This window comes from Aedes aegypti, chromosome 2 (assembly GCF_002204515.2).
Source record: "Aedes aegypti strain LVP_AGWG chromosome 2, AaegL5.0 Primary Assembly, whole genome shotgun sequence".
NCBI lineage: Eukaryota > Metazoa > Arthropoda > Insecta > Diptera > Culicidae > Aedes > Aedes aegypti.
Genome location: NC_035108.1, coordinates 81,614,218 through 81,626,684, shown reverse-complemented (window position 1 = coordinate 81,626,684; position 12,467 = coordinate 81,614,218). Strand labels below are relative to the sequence as shown.

Below are 12,467 nucleotides of genomic sequence, written 5' to 3'. Positions count from 1 at the left end.
TTCGGAAATTTCATGTTACCCCCCCTTTGGAGATTTTTCATGGGTCAAAAAAGCCAAACTTTGACCGCTTTGGGGGTCCACTTAATGAAATCCGATTGAGCTCAAATTTTGCATGGGAACTTTTTTCGAAGAGACAAAACTTTTGAGCACTACTATTTTTTGAAATTCGAAAAATCGATTTTCATTGGCACCCTATGTACATGTTACCATTACTGTTCTTTATTCCAAAAATATTACATTTTTTTTGTGGTAAAATGGAGAATTATGAGTCATTATTTTTTCTATAGAATATGCAGATTTTCGAGAACCACAATCTATCGCATGAATAAATTGCCGTTTGGGGTAAAGGTTTTCCCACTATGCATCACTTTCGAGAACAATTACCGTTATCTCATTGCCAAAGTCGAAATCATCGGCACGCACTCGACTCCGACGATTCTGTGCCACGTAGAACATCTCCTCCAAATGTGGTGGCGGTTGCCGTCGAGGGATCCGTGCATCTACGGTGCGATTATCCTTTCCGGATGATTCCAACCGCAACAACCGCGGTTTGCCAAAGTCACGACTGTGATGATGCGGACTCCGCGAGGATGGCGTTTGCTCATTGTGAGCTCGGTGGGACCCTTCGAGGGTTTCGTTATAGCCATTCGACGAGACCTTCCGATTCCGATGGCGCACATTGGCACTGGAACTTGTCACCAGAATTGGTTTAGCCTCGGATCGGCTCTTTCGAGCGTAGCTATTGATCTGTACCGGGCCATCCGCCATCAGTACCATTCGATCGCTTAGCCTTTCGGTATGGTTTACTTTGCGCGAACCGTCATCCCCTTGGGATCTTCTATTACCTAATGTCACAGTTTCCAATAAATTATCCTTATGCTTAGAGTTAGCTACCTTACCGTTACTACTTCTTTGGCTTATCTTTTTCTCACTTAGGCTAGTTTTTACAGTCCTTGAATGGTGCTGGTGGGATGACGGTTCATCGCCCAGTAGCCGAACGCTACGCTTGTTATTGCTGCTTGAAGGAGGTCCCATCCGGGAAGCAGCAGCTCGCGGCCCGGACGAAAAATACTGTCTACGGTTTCTTTGGCTGTCGCTCAGATTTATCACCTTGATATTTTGATTCGGCAGCTTTTTTGCCTGTTTCGGGGCCTTGCAGCTCGGAGCACAGATGCACTTCGGTCGGCCCTTCTTCATGACGCAACGCTTGTTGACTCCGCATTTGGCCTTCTCGCAGCTATCTGTGGGTGGAGAAATACCATTCGCTATACGAGCATGCTTCAGTTCAGTTATCGGAGATATTGAAAGGTTAAACAAAAAACTACAATTGGAGGGTGAACCAATAAGTGGAGGTAGTAACAAAACGATACGCCTCGAGTCCCTCCAATTGGCGGCGCTTACCCAAACAGGACGAACAATCCATCCCATCGTTGAAGGCATTCACGAAGAACAGCTGGACGTCGGTGATGTCACGATCGCTGTATCCGAGACCAGTGCCGGCGTTACAGCAATTTTCTCGTGAGACATTGCGGGTGAACAACTTGTTGCACTTGCCGGTACTCTCTATCCGTCGCAGCCAACAGGTTCCGGCTGCAAATATATGAGAAAAATGTATGATTTAGAATGATTTTGGATACGAAACTCATGGACAATGATTGATAAAATACTTGGGCGTAGCCATGCTGGAAAGAAACGTTAACCTTGTTGACAAAAAGGAAATCGATAGTTATAGACATCTCTAGGCTCATCCATCGATCGTGGACCAGATACTGACTTCGCACTTCATACCCAAAAACTAATCCAAAGGAATTTGGCATCCATAGTCAGCATTACCACACCTTTTGCGACATCGGACTTGGAACCTACATGGCAACACCCTGTTGACGCCACTCGAATTGATAATCATCAGCAATCGATGCGTGGAAACAACGATCAGCCAGCGCATCATAGAGCAATGGCCAGTTATCATCTGGTGAACTTTTGCTGACTCCAGAATACAACTTAGAACTCAATCGGAGTGAATAAATTCGAATCGGGAAAGATAAGCGTTTTTTTTTAAACTTATGTGTGAACTCTCGTACATTATTCAATAATTATTGATCTAATACAAAAAATAATATTTTGTATGAATTTTTCAAAAATTATCACCAGCTTTCATATTTTGGGTTAATGCACAGGTATTCGTTACGCTGGATTAGGCGCCATCCACAAATTACGTAACGCTCTAGGGGGAGGGGGGGAGCCAAAAATTTTCAATTTTAGCATTACGTAATAAATGGACGCCATCTTATACACTAGTTTGCAGTATTTTTTTTTGTATGTTGAAGTTTAAAAAACATTGTTTTAACGATTTTTATGATTTTGTTACAATTTCCGGTTTGAACTTAATTTTTTTGTGTATTCTGTTTTCCGTGTCCATTCCGAAATATCAGATAGGAAAAAATCCAGTGTCATATAGGACCAAACCCTGTGGCATTTTTGTCGACTAAGCGAAAATCAAACATGCTCAGAAGTGTCAAGCTTCAAATTTGGACCCATTCTTCAAATAAAAATTTTAAATGATATATAGTCATTATTTAGGTGGGAAAATTTGCCAAAGTAGCCGTGTGCCGTGTGTGGCATAAAGAATAATTTCAACTAATCTTGATAATATGAACATGACAACAACAAAAGATCATAGTTTTCTAGAGGCAAATCATTGTTAACAAGTGATGCTTTACTTATGTTTTCAAAATAGATAAATTTTGGCCGTCAAGAGGCCCAAGAGTAGGTTTTGGAAGTCCTGGAAACTTTGCAAGTGATGAACGATTCTCGTATGGCTCTACAAGCCTATTATACACATATATTTTGTTTTGACTTGCTGGTTGATCTAAAATTGGTCAAACAAGATTTCACATTGATTCTAACCGTCTAGAGGGCACATAATTGGTCCAGGATACCCAGGAATGCCTGGAAGTGGCACATTTCAATTACTTCTGGCGACATTGGCCACCTAATGCCATATTCCGGGAGTAGCCTCTTTCGAAATGATTCTCAAACGTCTTTTGCGTCACAGAAAACTTCATTGTTCTGTTAATAAGATAAAAAGAAGAAATTTCGATTACTTCTGGTGATATTTGCTGGCAGCGAATTGCTGCTATCGCTTAGTATTTTTCGGGCATGGGGTTCCTTCAAGAAAAAAGCCACTTCAGAATTGATTCTGGAACCATTATAGAAATTCGGTGCTTTAATGAGAATGACTTTTTAAATTATTCTGCAAGTTGACAAAAGAGACACATCAATAACGAAATATGTGAAACAAATATGTGGTTACAAATGTCTTCAAAATTCATTACTCTTGTTACTAAGAGGATCCCTGAAAAAATCTATGTCATTGAATTGTCTCTGGGTCTACAACTTGTTCACTTTGTTAAGATACTCCTGAAATATTCTAAAAGAATACTTTAAGCGATTCTTCCATAAATACCGCATTTAATCTTTTGGAAATCTTACAGAAATTACATCACACTGAATTCTTTCATTTGCATCATTCGCATCAGTGGCCCGGAAAGCTGTAGCGGTAAAACCCAACTATTGCCGATCAAAGACCTTTTCGAAAAAAAAACTCTCGGTTTCCCAGAGCATCTTCGTGCAATTGGCAAAGTTTTTTCTCAGTTAATAAGTATGGAAGTTATCATAGGAAAACACTAAAAAGCAAACTCATTTTAAGTTGGAAAATAACGTCACAAAGAAGTATTATCATTCTAAGCAGCTTTTTCAAAGAATCCCTCCTGGCAATTCACTGAGACTCGATTGAAGATTTTATCTAGGATTCCGCCCTGGAATCTCTTAAGGAACCCTTTAAAAATTTAAAAAAAATCTTTAGAATATAATCCAAGAGTTTGAACAAAAGTTGCAAAGCTTGTCTAAAACACATCTCACAGACATTGGATTTTGATCCGAATAAGCCTATCGAACCAATTTCAGAGAGTGTAACAATTCGTGACTCATAACAAATCATAGCACATCGCATTCGAAGAGCCTTATAAATGGTAATATTCACTCTCTTTGATGGTACGTGACGAAGAATCTATGACAAATGGTCGAAAGACAAAAGGTCGAAAGGACAGAAGGTCGAAAGACAAAAGGTCGAAAGGACAAAAGGTCAAAGAACAAAAAAGAAGGGACAAAAGGTCGAAAATCTTTTTTCAAAGAAGGAAAAATTTCCCACCAAGCAAATCACTTTCGACGTTTTGTCTTTCGACCTTTTGTCTTTCGACCTTTTGTCCTTTCGACGTTTTGTCTTTCGACCTTTTGTCCATAAACCCGTGACGAAAGACCGTTCAAGAGCATTAAATCTCATAGACGACATCGATATCGAGCTATTCAGGAGACTTTTATTTTGCTTAAAGTTGGTATCAATTCCTTGTTTTCTGATTATGCAATCTTAAGTAACTCTATTATTATAATCTTAAGTAACTATATTATTATACTCTATTATTATACTATACTATACTATTATCATATAATACTCAACTATCATAAGTGGAGTGACTGTCAGTCATCTTATAACGCTGTGAAAGAATCACTCGGACTGCTAATGGAGAGTTCGCAACGAACGCGATTTATTCCACCGGAGATCTCACACTGATTGGCTTGAAGCGATTGGAAGACTCATGACCACATCAATATTACTATCAATATTACACTAATATTACGATCATAGCATACGCATACATTACCGTCTAAGCCAGTGGTGGAAAAGTTCGCATCATGCTCACAAGTGTATACCAACGCATAACAAACATGACAGACTCGCGAACTGGCTAGATGTGAATAAGTCCGCACCCGTCTGCTCTGGAGAACATGTCAAAAGAAGTAGCAACAAGTTCGGGAACGTTTACTCGCGAGTAACCGAGCAAAGTGTGATTGATTATGATTTTGACAGACAAATTAATTGTACAATCATCAGTATCCATAGCTGCTGTAGATGTTTCAATGAAGTGCGTGGCAACTTCGATTTTAACATAACAAAGACGACATTTAAAAGTAGGATAGGATAATTAATTTAAGCTACAGTCTGTGCAACCATTGAGTTGAAGGCAAATAAGAGTAAACTACTGATTTGTAGTTAAAACCCTTGGAAACCATAAATCTCGGAGGGGAAGCAGCTTTTTCCCAAAAACACAATATGACTCGTGAACAGCTCCGAACACGTTCACGAATCACTTTAGCTTCGGTTACTCGGGAGTACGACAGATGCGTGTAAATCAGCGATCTGACGCTCGGGAGTGTTCGGTTTTGTTTTTGTTCGAGTTCTGCAGACCTGTTCGCCACGTTCCATCACTGGTCTCAGCTGTCAACCAGTTTCGCATGCAAGGGGAAAGGTAATAAACAAGCGCCACGGTGCCCCGACAGACCGTTATTATGCAAAAATATTGTCCATCAAATCTGAGCACAGGGCTCGATTCCTGAGGTCATTTTGCACCTCTGGCCCAATTTTTGAAAAAATCCTTAGGAGGAATCTCGAGAAATCTCGATTTGAAGTTCAATATAATCCATATTAAACAAAAATTCAATAACATTGAAAAAACCTAAAAAAACGCTCAAAAAGTTAGCCAAACTGTTCTCAACTACTATATAACTGTTACCGTTGTTATAATTACAAACATTTATTACTAGCTTAACTTACCAGAGTGGCTTAAGCATGTTTTTACATGGCGTAAACCAGTAAGCTTCGTTTAATATGATGAAATCATAGAAATAAATTTAAATATACTATCGATGTTACGTTCGATAAACGAGAAACATTCTATGCTGAATATTATTAATTAACAGCTTATTTTCCGACTTTCACACTAAGTGACCAGCTCACCAAAGTCTGCCGTATTTATTTTGCTTAATAAAATTTTCTTCTTTGTTCATCTGGTACTACTCTTGATGTTTACGTCTAGTTTTCCACCGAGTATTGCCCTCAGCACTTTACCTAAAAAATATCTTGTTCGACATTCTCAGCCTCAACAGGATTATAACTACACGGGAAACATAATTGTCATATGTCACAAGTGTTCGAAGATTATTATTATTGTCTTTATTAACGAGGCTTTCAGCCCGTGGCTGGTTCACCTCGAATGTGTTCGAAGATTAGCAAAGTCTTTAACAATTTCAAACAAATCCTCATTAAGTACTACTTAAGTATCAACTTCACTAGGACTTCCACTTTATATACTTTATCATTCACTTCGTTTAATTTTTTGGGATTTATTGTCAATCTGTTTATTGATTTCTAGGTCGCGTTCGGCTCAGTAACAAAAATCTAGCTGTTGCAGGTAGTATCAAAGACTTCAAAATGAGACTTAAAGCTGTTTAAGCTGACAAATACAATCAAGTGTAAGGATTGTAGACGAAGAGCCTTTTTTGTAAAATTACATGGAATGAAAAAAGATGAGTTTCCGAATTTACTGTTCAATATTGCGTTTTGTCGCTTTTACTCAGGGTAGACAATCGTCCCCATCAAATGGAAAAAGTCGTCGACGAAACTAAAAGAAGTGTTGTCATCGTCACTCAACCAGCGTCGGATGACAATTTGCCGCAGAGATCCAGTCACATAGGCTCGATGTCATGACGAACAAATACGATTCCTTCGTTATGGTAGTAGTTTGAATTTTTTGCAAAAATAAAACAAACACAAAACAAAACGCGTCTGGAATCAAACAAACAATCTATAAATCGTCAAATTCACGCACTCACCAACAAAACTATTGTAGAATCATGAGAAGAGCGGGTTCACTTGCAAATACAAGCAATTATGTGATGGCATTCGTTGTTTGGTGCGTAGCAATCGAATATACAATAAACGCTTTCTCCATGTATGTAAGGGTAGCAAGCGTAATGAAGAAACATTTCTCGCATAACTTATGATCTCGCCTTAAAAGCCATTGGTAGCCATGTGGGCAGCTTGTTGTTTCTGAGGATTTGAATGGATTTACACGTTTTTTATCAACTCTATGGTGAAGAAATGATCATTATCTACCTGCCAATGGTATTGGTTAATATGTTTATACATTCATTTGCCCAGAAACAACGAGCTACACACGTGGTTACCAATGTTTTTTAGGGCGTTATCCCAAATTATGCGAGATTTGATAGTTGACGATTTTGGGTTGAAGTTGCCAGGCATTCTTTCGTCGATGACGAGATGACGACCTACCAGAGTTATTATACTGGATGACGATTTTTTTTTATTTCGTCGGTGACGAATCTGACGATTGTCTGCCCTGCTTATACTCCTTGATTTAGCAGACGATGACTTTATTGGAATCGATCGCAGTGCAGTAAAGCAGGGTTTCACTATTTTAAAGATGGACTACGAAGACAAGCTTGTGATGTCATTTACTTTACCCAAACGTATATGGTCGCATATAGAGAAAAAAAAACAGGTTCAGATGTGTTGGTGCTGAGGATGGAGATGTAATTAAATTTGTTGAAGAGCAATACAACATTTGTGATGTATGATAATAATGCTTCCCGTGTAGTAAGAACACGTGTTCTAGCTGCGAATATATCCTTTCATGGATTACGTAACCAGCTTAGAGACCCGCAACTTGCAAATGGAGATGACATTTCTACACTGTTGCTTGATAAAGGCTTATCTGACTTCAAAGATTCATTATTTCGTTAACAACTTCGCCAAAACACCTCGCGATCCTTTATTGTGCAACACTGAAAAGTGTTTGGAAAACTAAAGCAGTTTTTTTTTAATAATAATATAAAGAGAGCAACGATTAATGCAAGCTTGCCTAAATGAAACACCATTGTCAATTTGCCGTGTATAAAACGCTTATTCTTGGCTCTCTAGGCACAGGACAGAACAGGAGCGAAAACTATACGAATAAAATAGGCAAACTTCAGTGAGCTGGTCATTTAGTGCGAATGCCGGAAAAGCTGTAAATATTTCTAATTATAACAACTGTAACAATGTTATACTAGTTGAGAACAGTTTGGCAAACTTTTTGAGCGTTTTTGTAGTTTTTTTTTCAGTGCTTTTGCAAAATTTTAATATGGATAATATTGCAATTTTTAGTTAAAAACTTTAAATCGAGATTTCTCGAAATTCCTCTTAGGGATTTTTTTTTTAAAATTGGTCCAGATATGCAGAATGACCCCAGGAATCGAGCCCTGTGCTCAGATTTGATGGACATTTTTTTTTGCATAATAACGGTCTGTCGGGGCACCGTGTGCGCACCCCACAGTTCATATAACACTTCTTTGGTCTTAAACATTGCATAGAAAATGGAACATATTCGCTTATGTTTATTGATCAGAATGAAAGAATGTCAGCGAGTGTAACGCGTGGGGACACACAGTGATCGGCATCAAACAAAGGATGGTGTGTGTCTTTTTTTTTCTATCGTTACTCATTATCTTCCACGAATGATAAAAGTTATGCGTGTTGTGTGAATTCGGGCGCATACAAGGGATGAAATTATGGCTCTTTTGTCAATAATCGTTAGGTGTTCCTTATCCTGCACTTGGACATCATCCAATGCCTCTCTAAAATTATATCTATGGACACCAACACCAAAAAATCGTCTGCAGAACGAAGAAAATGTTTTCTTCGGGCCAAAAATTTCGACAAGGGACATTTGTGGAAAACTCCCTGGACAATTCCTTCTGACAGAATATCTAGAGTATTACTAGAAAGAATTCTCGCTGAGCTTGTCTAACTGTCTTTCGATTATAATAGTGCAAAACAAAAGCCTTTGGGTAGTTCCTCAATATAGATCGAAATAAAAATCGCTTAACTTGACTACATGTAGCATCTACTTCAGGAATTCAGTGTATATGTTTGAAACGCGGAAAATCTAGGGGGACGACCCTGGTGTAGTGGATAAGAATCAGTGGGAGAGAAGGATTATTATTATGGATCAAATGGACTCATATTATGAATTAAAGCACTATAACAGCAACTTATCTGCAAAGTAAGGGGCTATCCATCAATTACGTAAGGGTATATGGGGGGAGAAGGGGTTTGAGATCACTTACGCACCACACAATTTATTTCAAATTTTCATACTAAAAATTTTACCATGGGGAGAGGGGGGAGGGGTTGAAAAACCCTGAAAATTGCCTTGCGTAATGAATGGACCGCCCCTAAACGAATCATGTGTTAGTGATAGCATACGTTTTGGTGTTTGTTTCGAAATCGTCTTATCATTAATTCATAACTGTGGTATGGTTTTCAATGCCCCACAGTCATGAATCAACACTTCTGGAAATACGGTTGACATTTTATTTCCTACGGACGGAAAACATAAGCTTAAGCATGTTATAACCGATTGCGATGCTGTACAGTTTGATGCTTCACATAGATTAAATGTATTCTGGGTAACTAAAACTCTGTTTGATGAGATATTCCTGTTTCAATCCAACTTTGATCCATATCTGTGTGCTATCTATAACTGTAGGGTGACTGTACCAAAGATTGCCGCAATTGAAAAGATTTCAAATATAATTACAAGATTGTCATCGAGACTAACAACAGATGGTTTGGATCCCACCAAAATCTACAACACGATGTTTGTAGTATGTTCGAAAGACGTAGTAAGGTAAAATGACAGAAACATGTTCCTCGTGTTCCACATGTATCATTTACTACCGAGGATGTAATAAACTCAACTTTATAAAATTTTATTCATACCGCCCAATGTCCTTGGATAACGTTTCATACAAAAAAAACGCAACAGAAGAGTTTAATATGGCTCAGTTATTGATTGAAGAGTAAGTAAATAAAGAGACCCCCTTAATGTTAGATAGGTCCATTTCAAAATTTACGCGCGAAACCTTTGGGAAATATCGATTGATTGATGAATTTTCAAGGTATTATTGGGAAGAATATGTAAAAATTTCTGGCTAAACTTCTGGATGAAACTCGATATTATGTTCAAAGGAATTCCAAGATGCCGAAATTACTAACAGCTCCCGTGAAATCCGCATTCAAATAAAATGTATATAAGAGTTCTTGTGATTTGAAATAAATTCATTGGTTCTTGGAATAGTTTATGGTCCAATTCCAAGAAAAATTACCAGAAGAATTTTGAGGATATTTCTTGAAAAAGTTTGGAATTATGATCGAATCCATGAACAAATATTGAACTGATTCCTCAAAATCTGATAGTAACCTAGAGATAATCCTTCGGAGAAACCATCTTGATGGGCTTCGTGTTTGTGGTTATTATTATTATTCGTGTGGTTATCGGAGTCAAGGTCGTTTAGGTGTCTTGTATTACAAAGCATGGGTTTGATGCAGGACCAGTCAGTCGGAGGAATCATTTCTTCAAATAATTTGAAAGCGCGCACAATTTTTATTTAGGACTTTCTAGTCCAGTCGAAAATCAAGACTTCGAAAATATTCTCAATCAAGAGAACGTTTTCTAAAATGCCTGGGAGACTGATTTGGATGAAATGAGAACTATTATAAAAAAAATCAAAAATATGGAAGCTCCTGGCAATGATGGAATTTTCTATTTCCTCATCAAGAAACTTCCAGAAAGTAGCTTATCATTCTTAGTTGATATATTCAACAAATGTTTTTAATTAGCATATTTTCCTGACAAATGGAAAAATGCTAAGGTTGTTCCAATTTTAAAACCAGACAAAAATCCTGCAGAAGCTTCTAGCTATCGTCCAATCAGTTTGCTTTCCTCCATCAGTAAACTTTTTGGTCATTTTGAACATAATGATGGCCCACATCAACGAAAATTCATTTTTTGCCAATGAACAGTTCGGATTCCGCCATGGACATTCAACTTTTACATGTAACAAATTTGATCCGTTCCAACAAATCTGAAGGCTATTCTACTGTTCTTGCTCTTCTAGACATCGAAAAAGCATTCGACAGTGTTTGGCATGAAGGTTTGATCTTAAAATTGAAAAACTTTAATTTTCCAACATATATTGTTAGAAAAATTCAAAGTTATCTGACAAAACGTACCCTTCAGGTTAATTATCAGAACTCTAGATCTAAAAGACTTCCTGTAAGAGCTGGTGTTCCCCAAGGCAGCATTTTGGGACCAATATTATACAATATTTTCACATCTGACTTACCTGAGTTACCTCAGGGATGTCAAAAATCCATGTTTGCGGATGACACAGGCCTCTCCGCCAAAGGACGAAGCCTGCGTGTGATCTGTAATCGATTGCAAAAAATGGAAGATTTCTCCTAATGCTTCCAAACCCCAACTAATAATATTCCCACATAAACCAAAAGCTCTTTATTTTAAACCTTCAAATAGACATATTGTCACGATGAGCGGGGTTCCAATAAACTAGTCAGATGAAGTTAAATATCTAGGGTTTATGCTAGATAAGAATTTAACTTTCAAAAATCACATTGAGGACATTCAAGCCAAATGTAATAAATATGTGAAATGTCTCTATCCCCTTATTAATAGAAAATCAAAACTTTGTCTTAAAACATGTTTTTGATATTCAAACAAATTTTCATGCCAGCCATGTGGTAGGCTGTACTAATATGGACTAGCTGTTGTAATACCAGGAAGAAAGCTCAGCAGAGAATTGAAAATAAAATTTTGAAAATGATTCTGAAGCTTCCTCCCTGGTATAGTAGCAATGAGTTACATAGAATATCCAATGTTGAAACATTGGAACAAGTGTTAAATAAAATAATTAATAATTTCAGGCAAAAATCGTTACAATCTTTTATTGCCACGATTAATGCGTTATATGTTTAGGTTAAGTTAGGTTAAGTAAATTCAATGTTTTTTTTTTCTCATATAAGCAGGTGAAATCAACTCACCTGTAAAAAATCTTAACTGCTACGGCAAATCAAATGTAATATGTTGTTAGCAATATGTTAATAAAATCTATGAATAAAAAAATCTTCACTGGGCTACTGGACGTAACATGCTGTTTATTGCATAATGTTAGGGATCGTTCAGTTTGTGAAACTTTTGTCTGAAAATGGTTAGGGGCTATCCATTAATTATGTAAGGGTTTATGGGGGGAGGGGGGGGTTTGAGATTTCTTACGCGCCATACGATTTATTTTTAATGTTCATACAAAAAATCTTACCATGGGGGGAGGGGTGGTTGAAAAACCCTAAAAATTGTCTTACGTAATTAATGGATTGCCCCTTAGGGAAATTTTAATCCTTCACATAAACATGGAGTTCTTGATTCTAAACATGAACTAAATCATCAATCACTCGAACATCGAAGAGTCCTAAATCTAAACGTTCATCATAATCGATAAAAATCGAAACTTTACGACTGCTTAGAACTCGCACAATCATCATCAGCTGCAGCAGCGGAGAGTGTAAAAATCGAATTTCCATTCCGATCGTGTTTGTGATCGACGGTGACGACGAAGACAACGACGGGGCGGACCTGAGTTCAACAGGCGCAAAAAGGCCCAGTCAATAAATCTTCCATTTCGATTGTTCATCACTGTCAGACTTTATGACTTCT

At 37.7% G+C, this 12,467-nt stretch overlaps 1 protein-coding gene across 2 annotated transcripts in view; it reads right to left on the bottom strand.

The window, feature by feature from the left end:
• Window positions 1–12,467, bottom strand: part of LOC5574901 — a 318,036-nt gene that overhangs the window by 94,337 nt on the left and 211,232 nt on the right. Inside the window, exons 3-4 of one of the 2 annotated variants that reach the window (XM_021841342.1) lie at window positions 1,402–1,590; window positions 385–1,265 (exon numbers count right to left, since the gene is read on the bottom strand). In XM_021841342.1, coding sequence (XP_021697034.1) covers window positions 385–1,265; window positions 1,402–1,590 — 1,070 coding nt within the window. The remainder of the gene's footprint in view (window positions 1–384; window positions 1,266–1,401; window positions 1,591–12,467) is intronic. The other variant, XM_021841343.1, reaches the window with a different exon arrangement.